The 20,970-nt window shown below is 47.2% G+C and overlaps 1 protein-coding gene across 1 annotated transcript in view; it reads left to right on the top strand.

Annotated features, from left to right (window-relative positions):
* Positions 1-20,497, top strand: part of COL26A1 (collagen type XXVI alpha 1 chain) — a 153,534-nt gene extending 133,037 nt beyond the window's left edge. Inside the window, exons 6-13 of the mRNA XM_058854748.1 lie at positions 218-325; positions 1,521-1,673; positions 7,162-7,254; positions 8,756-8,799; positions 14,712-14,771; positions 16,096-16,140; positions 16,745-16,829; positions 19,968-20,497. Coding sequence (XP_058710731.1) covers positions 218-325; positions 1,521-1,673; positions 7,162-7,254; positions 8,756-8,799; positions 14,712-14,771; positions 16,096-16,140; positions 16,745-16,829; positions 19,968-20,140 — 761 coding nt within the window. The 3' untranslated portion in view covers positions 20,141-20,497. The remainder of the gene's footprint in view (positions 1-217; positions 326-1,520; positions 1,674-7,161; positions 7,255-8,755; positions 8,800-14,711; positions 14,772-16,095; positions 16,141-16,744; positions 16,830-19,967) is intronic.
* Positions 20,498-20,970: the final 473 nt, after the last annotated feature.

Raw genomic sequence — 20,970 nt, 5'->3', positions numbered from 1 at the left:
GGATTGAAGGAAGAAGAGGAGAAGCAAGGTCCAGTCTGGCTTGTCTGGCCTACCCGTCAGACAGCTCCTGGCACCCTGTCTGTGCCCCGCTGCACTTCTCCCTCTTTGCATCACTGAGTCCCTCTCCTCTGGTTTTGAGGTTGCTGAAGCCTTTCTGACCTCAGCAGTGCCCTAACTTCCAGCTAATTTCCTTTCTGAACATTTTCAGGGATTCCAGGACAGGTTGGTCCCCCGGGCCCGGTTGGACCCACTGGGCTCCCAGGACCACCAGGGCCGAAAGGAGAGAAGGGACAGCCCGGTGAGAGGGGCCCAGCAGGGCCACCAGGTGAGTCCTGGAGAAGGGCAGTGCTGCTGTGACAGGAGATGTTTCACTTCATACGAATTGTCTGTGACAGCAGCTCAGGGAAGGCCAGACACGCAAGATTTGAGCATCTTCAATTGGTATCAAATCCATTCCAGCGAGTCCCCTGGCAGCTGGAATCAGCCAGGAGCTCCCAGGGCAGACAACCACCTGCACGAGCAATGACAGACCCTGGGATTTCCTGAGGAGCTGGAGAGAGCCTGTCCCAGAAAGCTGCAGAGGAGGATCATGTTTCCCCATCCTGCTCAGGAGCTGTAAGAAAGAGCCTGTGACCTGTCAGCCTTTGGAGCAGAGCATTCCCTGTTTAACCCTCTCACTGGGTGCCTGTTTTAACTCCCTTTTTTCTACACCATTTGTGTCAAGCTGTCAGATGCCAGGAAGTCAAACTAATGATGCTTTTGTATGTTAAGGGAAAAGGTTACAAGGCCATTCTTTCACAGAACACTCCATTCCTGAGCTAGGAGTCTTTCTTCATTCCCCAAATGTTCCTGAATGTTTTGATGAAGGTGATACTGCACAATAGGTGCCAGACCTCAGGCTCTGTGCTCTGTGTCCAAAAGGCTGTGCCTTGTGAGCCTGAGCTTGGGTAAGATTTAAAACCCTGAACATGCCTTAAATGTGAGAGCAGCCCTGAACACTTTTTGGCACTTTCTGGCAAGCTGTCAGTGGCCAAAGTCTGGCCAAGGATGTGTCTGCCTCTTTTGGTTTCTCAGTTTGCAACAAGAGCCTTGCAGCCCCACAGGACATGTGATCTGTCTGCTCCTGGACTGACTCTGCTTCCCTTGTGCTTCCCCAGCTTTCCTGGCAGGGAGGGGACACAGGTGTACCTGGAGGGAAAGAGGATTTGATTTCACACTTTGCTGCCTGTAGTTTCTCACTCAGGGAGAAGGGAGATTCCACTCTTTCAGCAACTGTGCTGTTCAAAGGCAGCACCTCTGAGCCAAGTCAAGCTCTCTCCTTTGCAGAGGAGGATGCTAAACAACCAAAAAAAAAAAAAAAAGAGGAAAATGGGGAAGCTGTTTCTATTTTCCTCACCCCTCTGATCCCCACAGCAATAGTTCAGGACAGGAATCCTTTGTGTTCTTGTTGCCTTTTTACATGATAGCATTATTAGCACATCCCTAAAGGCATTAACACATCCTCTCCTGCCTCTGCACAGGGATGCTGGGACCTCAAGGACCAAGAGGACTTCCAGGAGAAACTGGGATCCCAGGTCCCCCAGGTCCTCCAGGGCCACCAGCCACCCCAAGCCTCCCTCTCACCTTCCAGCAAGGGGTTCTCTACTCACTCCAGCCCACAGCTGAAAAAGAAAGTAAGTTCCCTCCTCAATTCCCATGTTCTCCTGTGGCATCAGCAGAGTGGCAGGCACAGAGCAGCTCAGCTCTGCTCCCACCTCCCTGCCAGGCTCTGCCAGGCCCTGGGAGCAGCTGGACAATCTGCCTGCATTGTGGGGGTCTCTTGGAAATTCCTCTTCAAGATGGAACATCTTGGAAGCTACAGGGGGTTCACCTCTCCAAAACAAAGAACAATGTAAACTGTCAGTGAGAGCAGGGTTTTGTTCTCTGTGCCTGTTTTTTTAGGTTCATCACAGCTCTGGGAGGGCAGCTTGGTGTCCTGTAAGCTTCCATCAGGAGTGGCTGCTGGGAAGAGTCTCTGGTGAAATGCCAGAGCATCACCTGAGAGATGAGGGCCAGAGGAGTCCAGAGTGGCAGATTAGGTGCTGGTGCACCAAAGCTGCAGGGTTGGAGCCCTCTTGGTGCCACTGTTGTGGTGTTGGAATGTCAGGGTTGCTCAGGAATCAGCAAGGATCAGAGATTCCCAGCTCTGGAATTATAACAAGGATATCTGTTAAATGTGTCTCTTTCCCTGACCCTGCAGATGCTTCTTCCACCTGTATTTCTGATGCATCCACATTATCCCACATCCACACAAAACAGAGAATTATGGACTGGAAAGTCCAGACTGACACTGATTTATCCCTTCCCTGTAACAGGAGGGCCAGGGTTTCTTTGTGCTTAAGCTGATTTAAAAAATACAAAATTATACTTGAACAAATCAAATCAATTTGATTTGAAAAAGCTTTCTAGGAAAGGCAGATCCTGCACTTGGATTGGAATGCTCTCAGATTTGGGCTTGATTCTCCTGGTCCAGCCCTGTGTGGCTGGCAGGTAATAATGAGGAAGCAGAGCTCAGCTGTCTCCCCTTGCTCTGGGAACTCCTGGAGCCCCAGCTCTGTCAGGTCTCCCATCTCCACTCCCCCAGACTTCAGCTGTGCCTCTTCCCCAGCTCTGCTGCTCCTGTCCAGCTTCAGAGCTCACTTCTCTCAGTTACAGCCAAGGATTACTAAGTCTCCCCATGTCTGACAGTTATCTCGAGCTCTCCCTTCCACCCACTCTGCTCTCCAGACTCCTTTTCCCCAAAGTGAACAGATGTATTTTTAATTTAGGGAGAACTTTAACAGCTTGATTTTGTATTCAGTTACTTAGGGTGTATGGGCAGGGTGAATAACTGAGGTTCTAAACTAAGATTTTCACAAAATACACATCAACATGCTGCAGTCATCAGCCTGGGAAGAAGGAAGGTTTTTATTAGAGTCTCCTCACTCCTCTCAGGGTCACACCAAATGGGGCCATTCTTCCTTTTATTCCAGTGATCCCCAAGGATGGTTTGGGTGGTGCTGCTGCTGCCCCCTCCCTCCAACCACCCTTTGAATTAAACTCTTTCTTGTGAAGCAGTGGATAAATTTAAAAGTGAATACAGGCTTTGATTGCACAGCTTTCCCAGCTGATGTGTGAGAGGGGTGAACTCAGTATTGTGCCCAGATGGGAAGAGGATAAATGGTGGATAATTATTTCTATTATGTCTGGCAGCACTGGGCAGCCACATGGACTTGAGAGCAGTGAGGAGATGGTGAGTGTTCCATTCACACCCCTGGCCATTCCTCCCTCCATGCCTGTGGATTTCTTGCTTTGCAGAAGGAATAGCCCAAAACTTTATGACAGTTTTTCTTAATACAAACCCAAGTATAAGTTATCTATGTGGCCATAACAATGTTCTGGTAATACCAAGTCTATTTTCTTACTGTTTTGCCTCTGTATTGGCTGATTTTGCCTCCCACAGGCTGGTGGAAAGCTGATCCTCTGCCACCAGTAAAACTTAGCTTTGTAAATTCTGTTTAGATTTTTAAAAGATGTATTTACTTGTTTTGAAAGGAGCACATCTGAAAACTATAAACACAAAATTCCAGCTGCCGACAGCAGAGGGAAGCATATTCCTGGTTATGGGAATGAGATGTGAGAGCTGTGTCAGGTTATTGTTATTATACAGAGTTTGGTTCTGCCTGAACATGGTTAATGCCTGTGCCTTCATTAATTGCAACAAGTTCCTGTTGGCAATATTTATCCACAGGCAGAAGCCAGGAATGAGGAGACAAATATTTTCTCACAGTTTCCCTGTGCTGTGGTAAAAGAAATGGTCCCATTTTTCTCCCTCCAGATCAGGTAGCAGAAAAAAATGAAGACAGGATTACTTCATTTCCATCCTGTCTCAACAAATCAAGGCTATAATGGGGGAATTTATCCCTTAGTCAGAAACCTCAGCCCTTGGCCAGAAGCTGAGCTGCTGTTCCCACTGCTGGGGCTGCTGCTGCTGGGATCTCTCACTTTCCCTGCCACTTAAAAATGAGTGATCAGGTGCATGGTCTAGAGCCAGCTGAGACCTATTCCTTGTGCTAACAGTGATGATTTCTAGGGAATAGTCAGAGAAAAGAATGTAAATCTCACTCTTGAGGGCTGTTTTCTTACGTCTCAAAGCTCTGCAAAGGACACATGAAATAAAATTAACCTGTTTTCATAGAATCATCACTGTTGGAAAAGACCTCCAAGATCAAGTCCAGCCATCAACCCAGCACCACTAAACCATGTCCTCACATGCCACAGGCACACATTTTTTAACACTTCCAGGGATGGTAACTCCACCACTCCCCTGGGCACCCTGAGGGGGAGCAAGGAGAAACTGAGGCAGAGCAGCTGTGTGTCCTGCATGTCAGTGGTGACAAGGGAGAGGGATTTGTGCAGCAAGGCCCTTCCCAAGGAAGGAGAACAGAGCAGAGGAAGTGATGGGGGAGGAGGAAAGGGATTGAGGAAATTGAATCCTTTCAAAGTGTGCCCTGAGCTGCCTTTGCTGCTCTGCCTGGGCAGCTTTCACTGAGTCCTTCAGGGCATTCCTGGGCTGTTTCAGGGTGTTTCTGTCCCCTTCCAGGGAACATAGGTGCTCCCACCTGACCAGGTCACACTGGTTTCACTCTTCCTCTTGGCTTGGATAGGAGTTGGAAAGCTCCTGGAGCAAATTCAGTATCAAGATCTTCTCCAATGAAGCACTGTCTGCTGCTTTGGGGTATCCAGGAGCACTGGAACAGAATCCAGCTCTTGAGCCCAGCAGAGCCTGGGTCAGTGCAGGAGATTCCTGTTACCATTTGATGCAATTTTGTGGCTGCTCTAACAGTCTCCAGCTGCAGAGAGCCCCAGAATGTCCCTGTTTATAAGGAGATACAAGCTCTTCCTGCTGCTTTATGAGAATATGGAGGCAATCCCTTAAAAAATACATGAGGGTTGTGTTTTAACACACTTCAGTCCCATTTCATTCACAGTGTGTTTCATTGAGAGCTGATGCTGGAAGGAAACCAGGGTCTGGGTGAGTCCTGCCTGGCCAGGCAGCAGAGGAAGGAAGGTGCCACAATCCTGTGCTGCCCAGGAGCTGCTGAGCCCAAGGGTTGTTGATCAGAGCTCTCTTTTGTGTCACAATCATGGAATCACCTTTCATAAATAACGTTGAGTCAAATGTCAGGATGGGTGGATTTGTGGGAGTAACTCTGTCATCGTAATAATGTGCCATTTAACTGGAATGTTTTGTAACCCAAATCTTTATCCCTGACTTACCTCCAGCAGAAATTAAACCCTGGTTGTTTGCAGTCCATCCTCTGCCCCTCTCAGTGGATGTGCAGTTGATTTTGTTGATCACCTTAAAAACAAAAGGCTCTGTAACTGTTAATGCCTTCACTGCTGTTTGATGCTCATTTCCCAATTTCATCTTACTCCCAAGCTGTGATGGATTTTGACATGGTCAAATAAAACTCAAATTAATTGGATTACACACTTCACTGGGGTACCTTTCCTCCTGAACATGAAGAGTCTCAGTTGTTTTGTTTCAGGGCTGTGAGGAGGGGGAAGATGAATTGGTTTAGAAAGAGCAGACAAATAAATACCTGTTTGCATTCAGGCTTTAGGCACAAAATGTGGTCCTTAGAGGGATCTGGGTTGGATCTTGTGCTGTCCTGCTGCCAGGAAGGAATTGCAGAGGTATCCTGTCATCCTTGGCAGGCAAAGCCATTGCACAGTTTTCCCTGGGAGCTGCTTTCAAACAACTGGCTTGGAAGTTCTCTCTGTCCTTGCCAACGCTCCAGAAGCTGGGAAGGCTTTGCAATGTGTCTGCTAAAATTTCTGGAGAGTTCACCTTCTGACCTTTGGGCTGGTCTCTGCAGAGTAAGCAAACACCCTTCTGACCTTCCTGGTGTCACTTGACATTTGCAGTGAGACATTCCCAGCCTTTTCCTGCACAGGGTTCCCCTGAATTTTACTGTGATGAGTTACAGGGATGGGTGGAAGGAAACATGAGTAAGCTTGAGGTCATGGGCAGGAGGAGGTGGACATTATTCCTGCATGGCAGCCTCCAGCAGTGGAAAATGTGGGATTTTCAGAGGGTTTGCCATCCTGGTGACCAGGAGCCAACATTTTCATGCAGGTTAAACAGGAAATTTCTTGGTCCTACAGCAGAAAGTCAGTGGACTGTAAGCCTTGGTGGCACCAGGGTGTGAGGTTCCCTTGCTTGTTTTGTGGCCTTGTTGTCTTGGTTGTTCATTGAATTTTTGCCCCAGATTTCCACAACTGTCCCAAAGTGTTGTGGGGTGCTCAAATAAAAGGTGCTGCCATACAGGTACCTCCCCAGACTGCAGGTGTGCCACAGGACAGCTGCAGAGGGAGCAGGGTTGTTGAATATGGTTTTGGCATCACAGTAAAAAATACTGATGGTTGCTTTATTGGCTCCAGGCTGTGGGAAGATGTGGACAGCTACAGGCTGCTGGGTTTTATTCTTTACTGGAGAGAACTAAGATGTACAAAAGCACAAAACTCCTCCAATTCCTGCTGCTGGCTTCCCTGCTCCATTCCCATTTCTCTCCATTTCCCAGAGCTCAGTGAACCTGCCCAGTTGAACACCTAAAATAAAATAATCCTAAAGGGCAGGAAAGTTTCCTGAGCACACGGAGGGGGCAGAGCACACCCATCCCTGGGCTCTCCTGCATCCTTACACCCCAGGGCACCCCCAGCAGCACCTGCCCAGCTGAGCTGGCCGGGCTGGGGGGTTCTGCTGCCAGGGGGGCTCAGCAGGACCCTGGTGCCAGGCAGGACACAGCCCCACAGCCCTGCTGCATGTGCCAGGCAGCCAGCAGCCAGCTGGGACCTGGAGATGGAGCATTTGGGGTCAGTCATTCCAAGGCAGGATTATACAGGTGGATAAAACACCAAGGTTTTTGGAGAAAGGACAGCTTGCCTGGGGTTCTCAGGGGTGAGACGAGCAGCTCTGCAGGATGAGGGTCACAGCTCTTTGAGAGCAAAGGACGAGTGCTCCAGGAGCCCAGACTGAGCATCCTGCGGCACTGCCGGGCCCTGGCCAGCAACGGGCGCCAGAGGATTTGGGAAAGAGATCCCGGCTGGGCTCGACACTGACTCTGCTCTGTGCCGCAGATGGAGAACCCCAGCTGGCCTCCACCGTCATCGACACCATCATGGCTGGACTGCCCGGACCCAGGGGAGCCCCGGGGCCCGCGGGACCACCAGGTGACACCCAGGGCTGGGATGGGAGGATGGGGAGGATGAGGAGGATGGGGATGATGAGGAGGATGAGGAGGATGGGGATGATGGGGAAGATGGGGAGGATGGGGATGATGGGGAGGATGAGGAGGGTGGGGAGGATGGGGAGGATGGGGAAAATGGGCAGAGCCTTTCTCATGGAGTGGGTGCTCAGTGGGTGCCTGCAGGGGAGGGAAGTGGTCCTTACTGGAAGGGTGACAAGAAGTAACTGAGCTTTTTATCTATTGACGTTTCACCTTTGGCAGGACTCATTTGAGAAAGGGGCTAATTAAAAACTGTCTTTAAGAGTGGGTTATCCACTGATTCCTTCCTGAGAGCAGAGTTGTTCTCCCCCTGCTGCAAACCTGTTCTGATCTCCACCAAGCAGGGTCTGATCTGACACTCTGTGATGTCTGTGAAGACTCTGGAGCCAGTTTGAGCTATTCCAGATTTTCACCAGTATAACTGCAATCAGAATCTGGATGAAAATTCAGTGACAAGCCTTCTTTCTCTCTGTGCTGATGGGTGGCTTAAATGATAATATTCCTGCAAACGTCAGCACTTCCCTGTATGATGCATATTTAGGAGTGAACTCCCATTAGTTGCAGAAAAGGCTTCTCCTTTCATTATGAGGGCCTTTCATTTATCCTTCAATTCCTTTATTCTTTGACTTAAGCATTTGTATGGTGCATTAATGATTGAGGCTGATTCAGCTGTACTTTGTGTATAATGTCCACATTGTTTCATCTCAAGGGTTGTGACAACTAAAGCAGAGAGGAGTATTGCTAAGTTCAGGCTAAGCAAATATCCTGTCTCCCATCTGCAGGTATAATTTAACAGCTACTGTTGAGATATAATTATTTTTTCAAAAGGAATGAATCTGTTAAGTGACTGTGTGAGACAAGTTGACCTGTTTAGATGGTGTTTAACTCATCCTGGAAGCAGCACTCCTGTGGTACAGATTTTAAATTAATTTATTGCCACTGGAGTGAGTGAAGACCAAGAGACAGCTTTGCTTTGCCTCACTCAGCCTCTCCTGTCTCCATCTCCTTCATGTTCATCCTCAGCTTTCTGAGACCCCAGAGAAACCAAGTGCAGCTGCCCTGGGGCTTCCCTTGCCACCTGAGATTGTTTCAGGAGCAGCACCTGCAGTGTCTTGCTCTCAAGCAGCTGTTCCATGGATCTCAAAAGTTTTCTCAAAAGTTGCATTTTTAAGGAATGGAAATGTGGACATTGCTGACATCTTTCCTTCCTCTTTTCACCATTTTTTCCCTCCCAGAGCTCCAACATCTCCCCTAGGGCATGGGGATGTATTGTGTCAGGATGTGGGTGTCCAGTAATCCAGTGTTTGATGAAGGGTTCTCACTCATTGAGAGACTCAGCAGAACATGAAAGGAAGTAAATGCCTTGGACTTTAGGGTTCTTCCTTCTAAGCCTCCTTAAAATTGTTTCCAATTATGATTCCCACCAGGACCACCAGGTGCTTCAGGACCTAAAGGGCCCCCAGGACCCATTGGAGCCCCTGGATCACAAGTAAGGTGCTTTGGTGCTTTGGGGTGAAGGGCAGAGAGGGGTCAGAGGTGAAACATCATCTCATTGCACAAGGAGGGAGAGTAATCTTAGGTCTGCTGGTTTGCTCCCCATGAAATTCTGTGATTTCATTCCTTTTCCTCATTCTGGGTTGTGCTGAGAGGTTGAAATGGTTGTGTTTTCTAGAGTTTCCCTTAATCATAACAACACATTGTGCTGCTGCTGTGTCAAAACATTTCACTGTGGCCTGAGTTGATGCAAAGGATCTGACATGGGCTTTACTAACACAGTGATAGAAAAACACAGCATTTCCTGTGGAACACATGAAAAGAACAAAAAATGCATCAATGGGAATTAACCAGTTCACCAGAGTGAACATGTTAAGCCTACTTTTTCAGTCATAGCACTTTCTATTCAAGAAAAACATCACAAATTCCCATAAGTTTGATTATTTATTGATACAAACATTGTGGAGGGGGGAGATAATAATGGAGTGGGAAAAACTCATTCCAAAGAATTTATGGTAGAAGAAGGGCACAGTACTCACGTGGATGGAAAAAGCTGGTTAAATGGAAAGAAGTGAAATCATGAATAGGAAACTGCCAAACTACTCCAAATTGTGGCTGACAGATACAAAGGGACTCAGTTTTGGGAAGAACCTTGCTTAATGTAGAGGCAAAGCAACAGCATCAAATTTTTCCAAAGGAATCCCACATGACTGGAGAGCCCAGAGAAATACATCCCTTTATAAAGGGATGTAACTCAGGTCTGATAAGAGGAGGTTTGGAACTGAAAATAGAGAAGATTTTTCCTATGTGTTTATTAACCACTTTGAAGAAGCAATGGACAACAGGTTAGGGAAAGTTTGCCAGAGTAGCAGAATCCTTTCAATTAGGGAATGCTCTGGAGAACACTGAGAAACTCCAGATTGATACAAGCTCAGTGAGAGATTTGGCAGCCAAATGACAGATGCAGTTTAACATCATTAAATATAAGGTAATTCACAATTCATAAGTAGATTCTGTAGCTGAGTCTGGCTTTTTGACACGCAGCACACGCTGTAAATCTTTTATTTTTGCAATGTGGAATTCGGTGTTCTTGAGCATCACCACACACTGCTGAGAGCTGTCAGGAGCAGAGGATGCTTATGGACACCTGAGCTTTGTTCATGCTGCATGTTTGACACAGGGTTTCTCTGTGCCCTACCTCGTTTGGCAGCCCCAGGGAACCTCCTAAACCAGGCCTGGGTCTCTGAATCCTTGGTGGGGAGCTCAGCTGAGCTGGTGGGGCTGGCTGCAGGCAGGGAGCAACGTGCTGCTGGTGAGCATTGCTGGCTCCCAGCTGAAACTGGGACAGGGCTCCTCGTTTGCACCCTTAAATCACATGTGTGCAACCTCCTTGGGCCACTTCACATGCACTGAGCTCCTCACAGCAATGCTCATTTCTCTGGGCCAAGAAAACCCATTTCTCTGGGTGCTGATGTGGGGATTTGGCCTGGAGGGGAGCTCCAGACTTTTCTGCAGCCTCCAAGACAACGTGCAAGTCACTTGAGGTGGAAAAAAAGCATCTTGTACGTGGTTGTGGGGAGAGGGGGAGCTGACAGGCTGAATATAAACAAACAATATTGTTCTCTCTTGGTCTGGTTAATAACTGTGGCTTCTCTGGGTGGATAAGTTAAGAATTTGGATCAATTTCTGCATAGCAGTTCAATTAGTAGAAGTCTGGAGACTGCACCCTTCTTAGCTGCTGGTGACTGCTTTATAGATTTGTTCAACCCTGGGAGTTAAATTATTAGCAGAGATTGGGCTTAATTTGAAAATTGTTTATTAGGGTGAGTGAATAGCTTCAAAATAATTTCCACTACACAATCCAATTAATTTTCAGGTATGTGTGCTTGCTCCTGCCACCCACTGAGGCAATTAAGAAGTGGGGGGAAGCAGTGAGGATTTTTAAGTTAAACATACTACCTGTGTATTAATTTCTTCTTGGTAACTGAGAACAAGAACTGTCCTGTCATACTGACCCCGAAAAAATGTTACATCAGGGGCCTGCAGTGCATTAAAAGACCCAAAGAGAGGGATCTGCAGGAAGTACAGGGCTCAGGATATCTGCAAACAGAGCTCCTGTTGTATTTGCTTGAGGGAAAAAAGAGAATCCAGCCCAATTGCTTGATGGGTGTATGAGGTTTTCAGGAGCTGAGGATCACTGGGAAATGTGTTCACTACACCTAAACAAAGGTTGCACAGTAGAAATTAATTCCTTCTCATTCTGTATCTCTCCTAGGGCTTGCCAGGATCTCCAGGACAGCCTGGACCAAAAGGATCCAAAGGAGACCGAGGAGAGAGAGTAAGGTTTTATATGCACTGGGAGATTCCCACAGCATTAGGGGAGTGAGGCCTCAGGAATTATACACAGCACAGGTCTCACAGATGCCAGGGGGCTACAGCCACCACCAGCTTTAAATGCAAAGTTTCTGGGGTTTCTGCAAGAACCAAGATGAGGGATTCCTGTACAGAGAAAGGCAAAGTCAGATGTTCCCTAAAGAGATTCAGGTAGCAAAGGCATGGTGTATAAAGGCTGTAGAGACCAACTTTCTTTCACCAGCCAAAGCTGTTTAGTGTGGAGTGTTTTGAGAGGTCTAACTGAACTCTTCCTTCTCTGGCACTAAGGCTTTAAAAACTCACCAGACTTTTCCTAAACCAAAGTCATTCCCCAGGTCAAATGATTTTCTTAACATATTTGGAATACTGCAGTCATGTTCTTAATGTTTATGTGCCTTAGTCCTTAGTGGGCTGTCCAGTGCTGATAACTAAACTTAGAACAAAAAAGCTGTTTGAATGTTATTTTCAAACTGGTGAAGTTTAGGAACTACCAGAGAAATATCTAGCAAGGGTATAAGTGTGCCAGATTCCCAGTCCAGCATTTAAGCATTGGGAAGGGTCTGAAAGTGGCATTTGGGCCTTTGGCTGCTTCTGTTCAGCTTAATTGCCAGCAGGTCATGATCTTTGAAATCTCTGGGTGAGTCAGGGAGCACAGAATCACCCTGGAGTGGGGTAGGTGGAAGAGGATCATTCAGCCCTTAGGTCTGAAATGCACTGTGGAGAATCATTGAGACCCCAGCGTGGAGTCAAAGGAGGGGAGAAAGACAAGGAGGAACACTTTGGTTAGACAGGGAGGAACACTTTGGTTGGTGCCTCTAAAGTGATGGATGTTTGCAGTGGAGGCCACAGCTGTGGGACACAAATTCCCTTTTGTCCCAAGGGCCGTTTTACCCTTGTGTGGATGGAGGTGAATGGGGGCTGTGATTCCCCTGTGACAGAACCTCCTCTGCATTCCTGCTCCCCCTTCCAACCCAGCAGACAACAGGGATGCCTGAAAGAGCCAAGACACACAAATGCAGATCAGTGAACTCCAATGTTCACTCTGACTTCTCAAATTCATGGCAATAACCAGCAAGAAACTGCTCCTCTGTCCAGGCTCTCTGCAAGGGGAGCAGGCCCAGGTGCTTTCACCCCTCCTGAGGGATCAGATATCTGAGGGTGGGGCACATCTGCCCTTTGAAATCTCTGTTATTATTTTAGTTTTGGGTGCTTGGTCCTGTTCTTATGTAAGAAATCACTTGCATTTCCCTGAAAGACAGAGGGACTGTTGGTGATTTTTTGTAACACTTTCCTTGTGCAGCTCAGCCAGTTTGGGCATGACTTGGCTTTACAAACAGATTGCAGACTGCTGGAGTTCTGGGACTAGAATTCAAGATTCTGATAGCAAAACCTTAACTGATGAGGTGGATGCACAGATTACCAACTACATCTCATTGCCATTCAGTCTTTATTTTCAGCTAAAAAAAAACTTAGAAGGGCACAGTGTGTGGCCAAGTGTCACATTTCCATTCAGGAAACTGAGAAAACTCTTCCTCAATGATTCATTTAACATTTTCCTGTAGTTTGTGGTAGATCATATTATGTACATTAATGTACCATATTACTACTACACTTATTTTGAAACAAAATCTTGTTGCATTGTGTCCATTCACTCCAGGCAGATCCCTTAGAATTTGGTTTTGTTCCCTCCTTGCTGGAGGTTACAATTTAGAATTGTAACTCTCCTCTTAGGTTTGGGACAAATGAGATTTTCAAATATCAAAATGTCTTGATAAATAGAATAAAGCCCCTGTATTTCCTGTCTATCCTCTGTTAGTGTGGAAAGGGAAGCTGACAGCTTTTTCTGTCAGAATTTCTGTAGGATGCTCTGTGTGCTTTTCTGTCTTTTGTGAGCATGGCTGTGGATGCTGGTTTTGACAATGACGTGCTGCAATTTTGGGTTTGGTGGATACAAATGAGGGCTGGAGCACAGGAGCTGTGCAGCTGCAAAGAAAAGCAGAGGAGGGGGTTCACAACATCTACTGAGATTTGAGGAAATGTTATTATGCATTCTCCCTGCTTAATCTCGACGAGAGCAGACGTGGAAGGGACCTGAAGCAGTCAGAGCGCAGCCCCTGGATGGCTCAGCTCTGTGTGCTGCTCACGCTCAGCCCCTGCTCATCCCAAACACTGCCAGGCAGGGAGGCTCCACAGCATCTCCAGGCAGACTTCAGAGGAGCAGCCAGGGAGGCCTGGGATAAAAGATATTGCCAACATCCAGCCTAAATATCCTTTGATCCCCTTTAAGCTGATAACATCCTTTCTGTTCCTCCTGGACATGGAGCACAGCCTGTTTGTGTCTGTTCAGTGTGTTGTTGTGCTCCTCTCTGTGATTTTTCCTCTTGCCTGTGCTTTTTCACGAGCTTTGCTCCTTCCAGTGCAGAATCCAAGTATTTCCCTTTGAAGATACTGGGAGCACCTGACAGACTGGGCCTTTCTCCCAGAGCTCTCCCTGTCCACTTTTCCTCTTGCTGGCGAGGCTTTCCATAGAAATTCAGTCCTCCATGGGAATGTTCTGTAGGTGCTTCTTGGTTTTATACAAATTTGATGGACACAAACCCAGCAGCTCTCCCTTTCTACTGCAGAAATCTGCTACCATATATGTAGTTATTTTTGGGGGAAAAAAGGATGTGTTTGTTTCTATGTGTGTCTATGGGAGAAGAGCCAGGTGAGAAATATGTGGCTGTTTTATTAATGGATTTTTATAAATGCTTTTACGTTTTTCCTCTTCTTCCCAAGCTCCTGCTTTCTCACTAAATAACCTATAACTGCTCTCCTGGTCAGGGATTCTGCCCTGCCTCAGGTGCTCTGGGGTGGGAAACCAGCACCGTGGAGGAAAACAGGGGAACAAAAGATGTTCAGTTTAGCATAATTCCATTCTGCCCCAAACCAACAAGTACAAGTTCAAACTGTTTCTGTAAAAACAAAAAAACCCCAAAAAGAACAAAAGCCTCTCACTGAGAACAATGTGAAAATTAGCACAGCAGGAGAAAGAAACAAACCAACCAAAATATTGTACCTGTGTTTTGATCGGTAGCTGTGGGGTGTGTGTGGAGCAGGAGCAGATTAAATCAGGGCTCGGTGGGGGTCCTGGGCTCTGTTCTGGCTGGGGCAGCAGCGGCCCATCACTTCTACCAGAGAGAAGAATGCAGTGTCTTTGTAAGGAACAAATCTCCAGCCAAATTCCTTCCTGGTATAATGTAACTGACTGCTGGAAAGTTCAAAAAACCTGCTAATCGTCTTACAGAGAGGGCACTGAGCTCAGGAGCTCCGTATCCAACCCAGCTCCTCCAGAGTCTGATGGGATTTGGAGCTGATACTTGACAGAAAACCATAACCCCCTTTTGCTGTCTCTAAGTGATAATGTCAAGGGAGAGGAATTTTTTTTCACATTATCCCAAATGTAAGGTTTTTTTCATTAAGCCATCTTAATTCCACTAGTAAAAATTACACTGTGTTCTTGTCAAGTGGCAAAGTATCTCCTAATGACACTGCCTTTATTTCCAACAGGGGCAAGCAGGTCTGCCTGGAGAGAGGGGCATTAAGGGATTTCCTGTAAGTGCTGCACTCGTGGCTGGGTGCCAGGCTCAGGTGGGGTTGGTGCCTGGCACTGTAGGTGCCCCTGGCTGGCCTGGAGCTGCCTCAGCTCTGCTGGCTCCAGCTCAGACATTTGTTGCACAGACACCCTCACCTTAACGAATCCCTGTGCAAATGAAGCATCCTCTGGTGTAAAACACGGTGCTGATGTGACCTGGAGGGCATCAGCCCAGCACAGGAGCTGAGCTTTGCCTGCAGATCCCTCTGGCCAGAGCTGGGCACACTCAGCTCTCCCTGGGCCCCAGGAGTTCCTGGCACTGTCAGAGCCCAAAGGTGGGCACAGTTAAACAGCTCAAAGTCCATCAGCTGCTCTCAGCTCCCTCCTGCACCTTGGTCAGCCAAGCTGAGCTGGAAATCCTGTAATGAGATTAAGAGATGTCTCCAAATGATTTTTTGGCAGTATCTGAACAGATGCACAGAGGAGATGTCTGCACTAGCACATGTGGCCAGTGGAAACAAACCAATGGTGATGAAGGTTGGCTGACAAAGATCTAGTGGAGAAAATTGGGGGATTTTTGGGTGGCAGCTTCCAGAGAGGTCCCAGAGCCTCTGTGAGGGTTCTCATCTCTTTTCTTGGTTCCACTTCATCATTTCATACAATTCACAGAACCTCTTTTTTGGTCCTTCCTCCGGTGCTCATCTCTGCTTTACAAATATCTCAGGGAAGTCAAACAAATTTGAGGAGCCCAAGCTTTTCCACTCTATTTTAGATTGTTAATTTTGTTTTATGTTTAGCTTAGGGTAGTTTCATCTCTCCCTGTCATCTGCTCTTTGGAAAGTGCATGAACTTCCTGGCTGGGGGGAAACATGAGACCAGTGTTCACAGCACTTCTTTGTTCAAGAAAAGCTTAATGAGCATCTTCAGAGACAGAAAGTGATGTGGCTAATTAATGAAAACAGAATGGAGGATTTTTCTGTTCTAAATCAAGATGAAAACATGCATGTTTGGGGGAAAGGAGCAATTTATCTGTGGTTTAGCATACAATGTTGTTCATTGAGAGCCCAATGAAATGTCTGTGGTCTTGCTGGGGCCCTGGCCATGGCAGGTGGCCACTCCTGGACAAGTCCATTTGTGTTAGAAGTGGTGGTGACCTCCTGGGAAGCTGACAGGAGCCAGGGCAAAGCTCAGGAGAGCACTTTGGCCCTTGGCATGAAGTGCCAGTCCATGTGTTTTCTGCTGGTGAAATACTTCTTTAATTTGCTCCTTTGGTGGGGAGGGATCCAAGGGGTCCTGGAAGGGTCCTCAGCCACATGTAACCAAATTTCCCTTTCTTGGTTTTAGGGTGAACCAGGAAAGAAGGGTGAGGAAGGTGACAAAGGCGCTGATGTAAGGATGTGTTTCTACTGTTTTACTTTCCTTTTTATCACTTTGCTGTCCTTCAACCATATTCCCTTTGACAGGTGTCTTTGGAGGGGGCCAGAGGGTGAGTTCACAGTTAAAAAAGTGGGTTTGAATTTAATGTGTGCCAGAAATCCTGGTCTGTGAGGTTTCTTTCACCAGGTTGTCACCATGTTCTTGTGTACCTCAGTCCCCAGAGGTTGTTCTGTCACATGGAGCTGGTTGGGAATTGCTGCCCTGTTGTCCCTCCCAGCTGCTGAGGGACAGACTCCCAGAAGAGATCAAACTGCCTGTGCAGAGCTTTGGAATTCTCACATCTCTGCTCTCAATCCATGAAATAATTCCCAGCATCTCTTTGGCCCTTCAAGCCCACACCTAAGGTGACAAGGACAACAAACTCCATCCTGAGTGTACATGAGGAGCTCTTTGAATAAGGATTTCTCCTGCACTCCTACTTAGGTCATCTCCTCTTTTACATCTTTTCATTCTTAAACATCCACACTGCAGGATTTGGTGCTATGAAAGCAATGTTATGGACAAGAAGCCTGTTCTACAACACATTCCAATGTTAGTTTTGTTTTCTTTCTTGCAGGGGGAAGGTGTCCAACAGCTTCGAGAGGCTCTGAAGATTTTAGCTGAGAGGGTATTAATCCTTGAGCACATGATAGGAATTCATGGTAAGCACTGCTAAGGTTTTCTTCTCTAGGGAGCCAGGGGCTCTGTTCAGGCTTGCTGGTTAAACTCCATCCCAGTTTCCTGAGCTCTCTGGTGTCTCTTCAAGCCATGTTTTCAAAACTAGGTACCATGACTTAGAGGTGTTCGAGTTCCACCAGCTGCACTACTTCCTCTGGCTTTCCAGTAGCAGGTGAAATGACCCTTACAGTGATTTTTGTTACAGTTCAGGCAGCCAAGTCACGAGCAGCAGCTCAAGCCATGTGGCACAGATCATCCACCAGCTTCCCACAGAGCTGCTTGTTCCAGTCTTTAGGCCAGATCATTTAATCCTGTTAACAGCATCTTCCAAGTGACTTGAACACCACTGAGGCCCTTGCCAAAGCCCAGACAGCACTGCCATGTCACCCTGAAAATCAATGATCCCTGAACATTTTGTGATCATAACTTGCATGAAACCAATTTTCACAGTCAGATTTAAAGAAAGTCCCACATGTTCTACATTCAGGTAGATTTTTGTGATCTCTTGAGGCTGTTGGCTTTCCCATCACTGGTACAGTGGGTACATCATCCCTTAAAGAATGTCCTCTTCCCTTAAGCACAGTGTGGTGTTGGTTATTGTCACAGGAGCTGCTTATGGTCAGACTGCTCCTTTTGGTGTAGCTGAGGATCAATTCTCTCACAGCAGCCAAAACCTTCTGTGCCAGTTTCTCCCCTTTCAGAAACGCAATTGGAGGCAAAATGTTTGGCTGTGCCATCCCAGTCTGTGCACAGCAAACCTGTTCCTTGGCACTCACCAAGTCCCAGAGCACTTTTCTGTCCTTGACACCTGGAACCTCATTGTGAGCCCACCTCACACCTCCCCTCAGATCCTTTTATTGGGATGTGGCCTTTGGATATTGATTTAAATGCTAAACATCTGAAATGCCCAGCAGTCCTGACAATGCCTCACTACACAGTGATGATGCACTTGGGATCCCAGCCCTGTCTGGAGCCAGCAGGGCTGGGATGGAATTGTTGCTGGACCCTTCCAGTGCCAGGGCATGGCTGGCCTGGAGCCTGCTGTGCTCTGCTTGGTGGCCTTGTGCTCTTGCAGGCCCCAAGTGCTATTTCCAAAATCAACAGGCAGTAACTGTAAGATTTTTGGGAAACCCTGAATCACAACACCATGATTCAACCACACTCACCCTGACCTTACCTCTGCACTAATCCTGCTTCGCTTCACATTCTCATTCCAAGGGTAGAAAAAGATGTTTTTCTGCTGCTTTGCTTTGAGCTGGTGGAGGTACCAGGGAGAAGCCCACTCAATTTCCTAGGCAGCAGTCCATGCCAGCTGGGATGATCTCCAGGGAGAAGGGAAAGGGAGATTCCCTGGAAGGGTCCACAAGAACAGGGAATTTACAGGACCCAGGGCCTGGGCCTCCTTTGGCTTTCATGTTATATCTTTATTTATAGTGGTATAAAGCAAAAAGTCAGCTCTTTAGGAATCTTCTGTAGACCCTGGGGCTGGGGTTCACACAGCCTTGCCCCAGCAGAACTGCCTGATTTAGCTGTTTTTCACATTCTGTTTGGAAATACAGCAGCAGCAAGGCCTGTGCTGCTGTTATTTTGAAACAGTCATTTCAGCAAACCATTTGTATTGATCTGTTACTGCTTGGGATGGAGATGAGTTATTTACACCCATGTGTACTTCTATACCAGTGTAACTGCATCAGCAAAAATGGATGGTTTTTAATTGTGCACTGTGGTTAGGTCATATTTAAACACCTATATTTTATGACTTTATGGGTTTTTTGTCCCATAAGTATTGACAACTGTATTCTTACTCTGTGCCTTAGAAATAGTTCCATTCTTTCACTTCACACATATTTTAGGCCCTACAAAAATACTGTTTAGAAAGGGAACTTGGAAAGTAAGTATTTTCCTAGTGCAGTTATGTTCATCTTTGGGTATATGGTTAAAAAAGCCCCAACAAACATAGAGAAAAAGACATTAAATAACAAACAATGTTTTTCTTGAGCACAGACCTCCCTGGGCTGAAAGGCAGCACAGAATTTTAAATCACCCGGCACCAACTGTCTGGTCATGTTCCCAGTGTAGGTGTTAAGGATTTGACCACAGGTCCTGGGTTAGCCCAGCTTTAAAATCCCACTCAGAAATGCCAATCCCATGCTCTCATTTTCCCAAGAAACTTCCCACTGAGCATGGTTTCCAAAACCACAACCACCCAAGCAACAAAGCAAAACATCCCAGCAAACAAACTTCTCTGCACTGGGAGGGCAGCTGGAGCTGACCTGGCCTGGAAGCCGCAGAGAGCAGCAGCAGGACACAGCAAATTCCAAATTGTTTGGCAGGGTTTGGTGCCAGCAGACAGAGCCCAAATCCTCTGGCAGCCAAAAGCTCACTGGAAACAGAAATGCTGCCTCGTGGGATCCAGCCGAGGCTGGCACGCTGGGCTCCTGGCAGGGAAGCACAAACATCCAGCTCTGGAGGCAGAAGGAAGAAGAAATTGGGGCATTGGAAATGATGAGGCAGATCAAGCCACCAGCATCTGTTGCTGAAGAGTGGCCCAGAGCAGTGAATATTGAATTTGTTTAGCTGAGGGAAGAGCAGGAGGTTGTTACCTGGAGACACTGTGGGAGCAGGGACAGCCACCACCCATTCCCAGCTGATTTGGCTGCAGCCCAGGGTGGGTCAATCCTTCCATTCCATCCTTTCAGTGCCTCCAAATGTCCTTTACTAGGAGTGAAATGGTACTTAAACCCTAAGAGCATCACTGCCCACTGCCCACCAGCTCATCCTGCAGTACCAGGAGTCTCTGGGCAGTGCTGAGTAGCTGCTGTTGCCCAATAAATTTATAATTAATAAAAGAACAACACTTTAGAAATGAAACTACAAAGGACAGCAGGCCCTGCTGTAAGAGCACTTACCCCAGAGAATTCAGGCAGAGCAGAGGGGAAACATCTAATGCAGGAGTAGAGTGGTGGCAGCAAACCTGTATCTCCAGTGCTGTTTCCTGCGTGGAGAGCAAGCAGGAGGGAGCACACTGCTCCCAGAGGAGGAACCACTCAGAGGGGCCCATGAGTGTCTTCCTCAGCCTCCCCTTTTAAATAGTGCTCTCCCGTGACTTTCTCTCCTTACAGACTCTTTGTCTTCCATTGAGCCAGGCTCTGGACAGGATGTGATCCCGGGCTCCCCCCTGAGAACCAGCATCAAGATCAAGCGAGGAGGACCCCGGCAGCCCCAGGCCCAGCAGATCCTCTCTTCACTGCTGGATGACGGTGAAGGCAGAAGGAGAAGCCACCGGATGAAGTAGGAGCATCTCCATGTCCTCCCTGCCTGTTCTCCAGTTAAAGATACAGTACCCAGTGCTTAATTGCACCCTGCAGATGAAGGGGGTGAGAGGCTGCAGTGTTGGTGGCTCAATAGCGAGCTCTGATTGCAGGGAATAACTTATCCATAGCTCAGAGAGGGTTTTGAGAATGTTCTCCTGGATTTTGTTGTTTGTTTTGCCTTTGGAATAGCAGTTGTCAGGTGTCTCAGAGGCTGCCTGCAGAAGTGGCATCTCCTGGCTGTGCCTCGAGGGTTTAACCCTGCCCTTGACAGTCACTCAGTAAAGCTCTGCTTAACTGGCCAAGATTATCCTCAATCCCACCCAGACCCAAAGCCGAGCCTCAGCCTTGTCCATTGCTGTTGTTGGAGGCCTCTGCTTTTATTTCCTGTGTTGGTGTCACACTGACTTCCAGGTGCAACTTCCACAGGCCTTGAAAGCATGACCTGCAAGGATTTATTTTAAGCAAAGAACAAATCAGAATACAAAGTACATTTAAAAGTATGACTCTGAAAATTCAGGTGGCTCTTTGGACTTCAGCAACAAAATCCTGGCTTTTCATGTTGCTAATTGCATGTGAATGACATTATTTCTATTTGTGGTTGGCTAAAAAAGGGCTTTTGATGCAAATGTTCATGGCAACATTGGCTTTCTGTCTATCTTCTGGGAGTTTAGAATGTTTCTATGAAAACACAGAGCAGTTTGCATGAGATATGATGGAATTGTGCAAGAATTTTCCCATACTGTGTTCAGCTTGTGCATACATCCAGAGATAATTAATTTAAGTGGTGGCAGTAACTATTCACAGAAAAGGA

Source organism: Poecile atricapillus, chromosome 21, assembly GCF_030490865.1.
Source record: "Poecile atricapillus isolate bPoeAtr1 chromosome 21, bPoeAtr1.hap1, whole genome shotgun sequence".
Taxonomy (NCBI): Eukaryota; Metazoa; Chordata; class Aves; order Passeriformes; family Paridae; genus Poecile; species Poecile atricapillus.
Note: the sequence above shows the minus strand (reverse complement) of the source record. Positions and strands in the feature narration are given on the sequence as shown.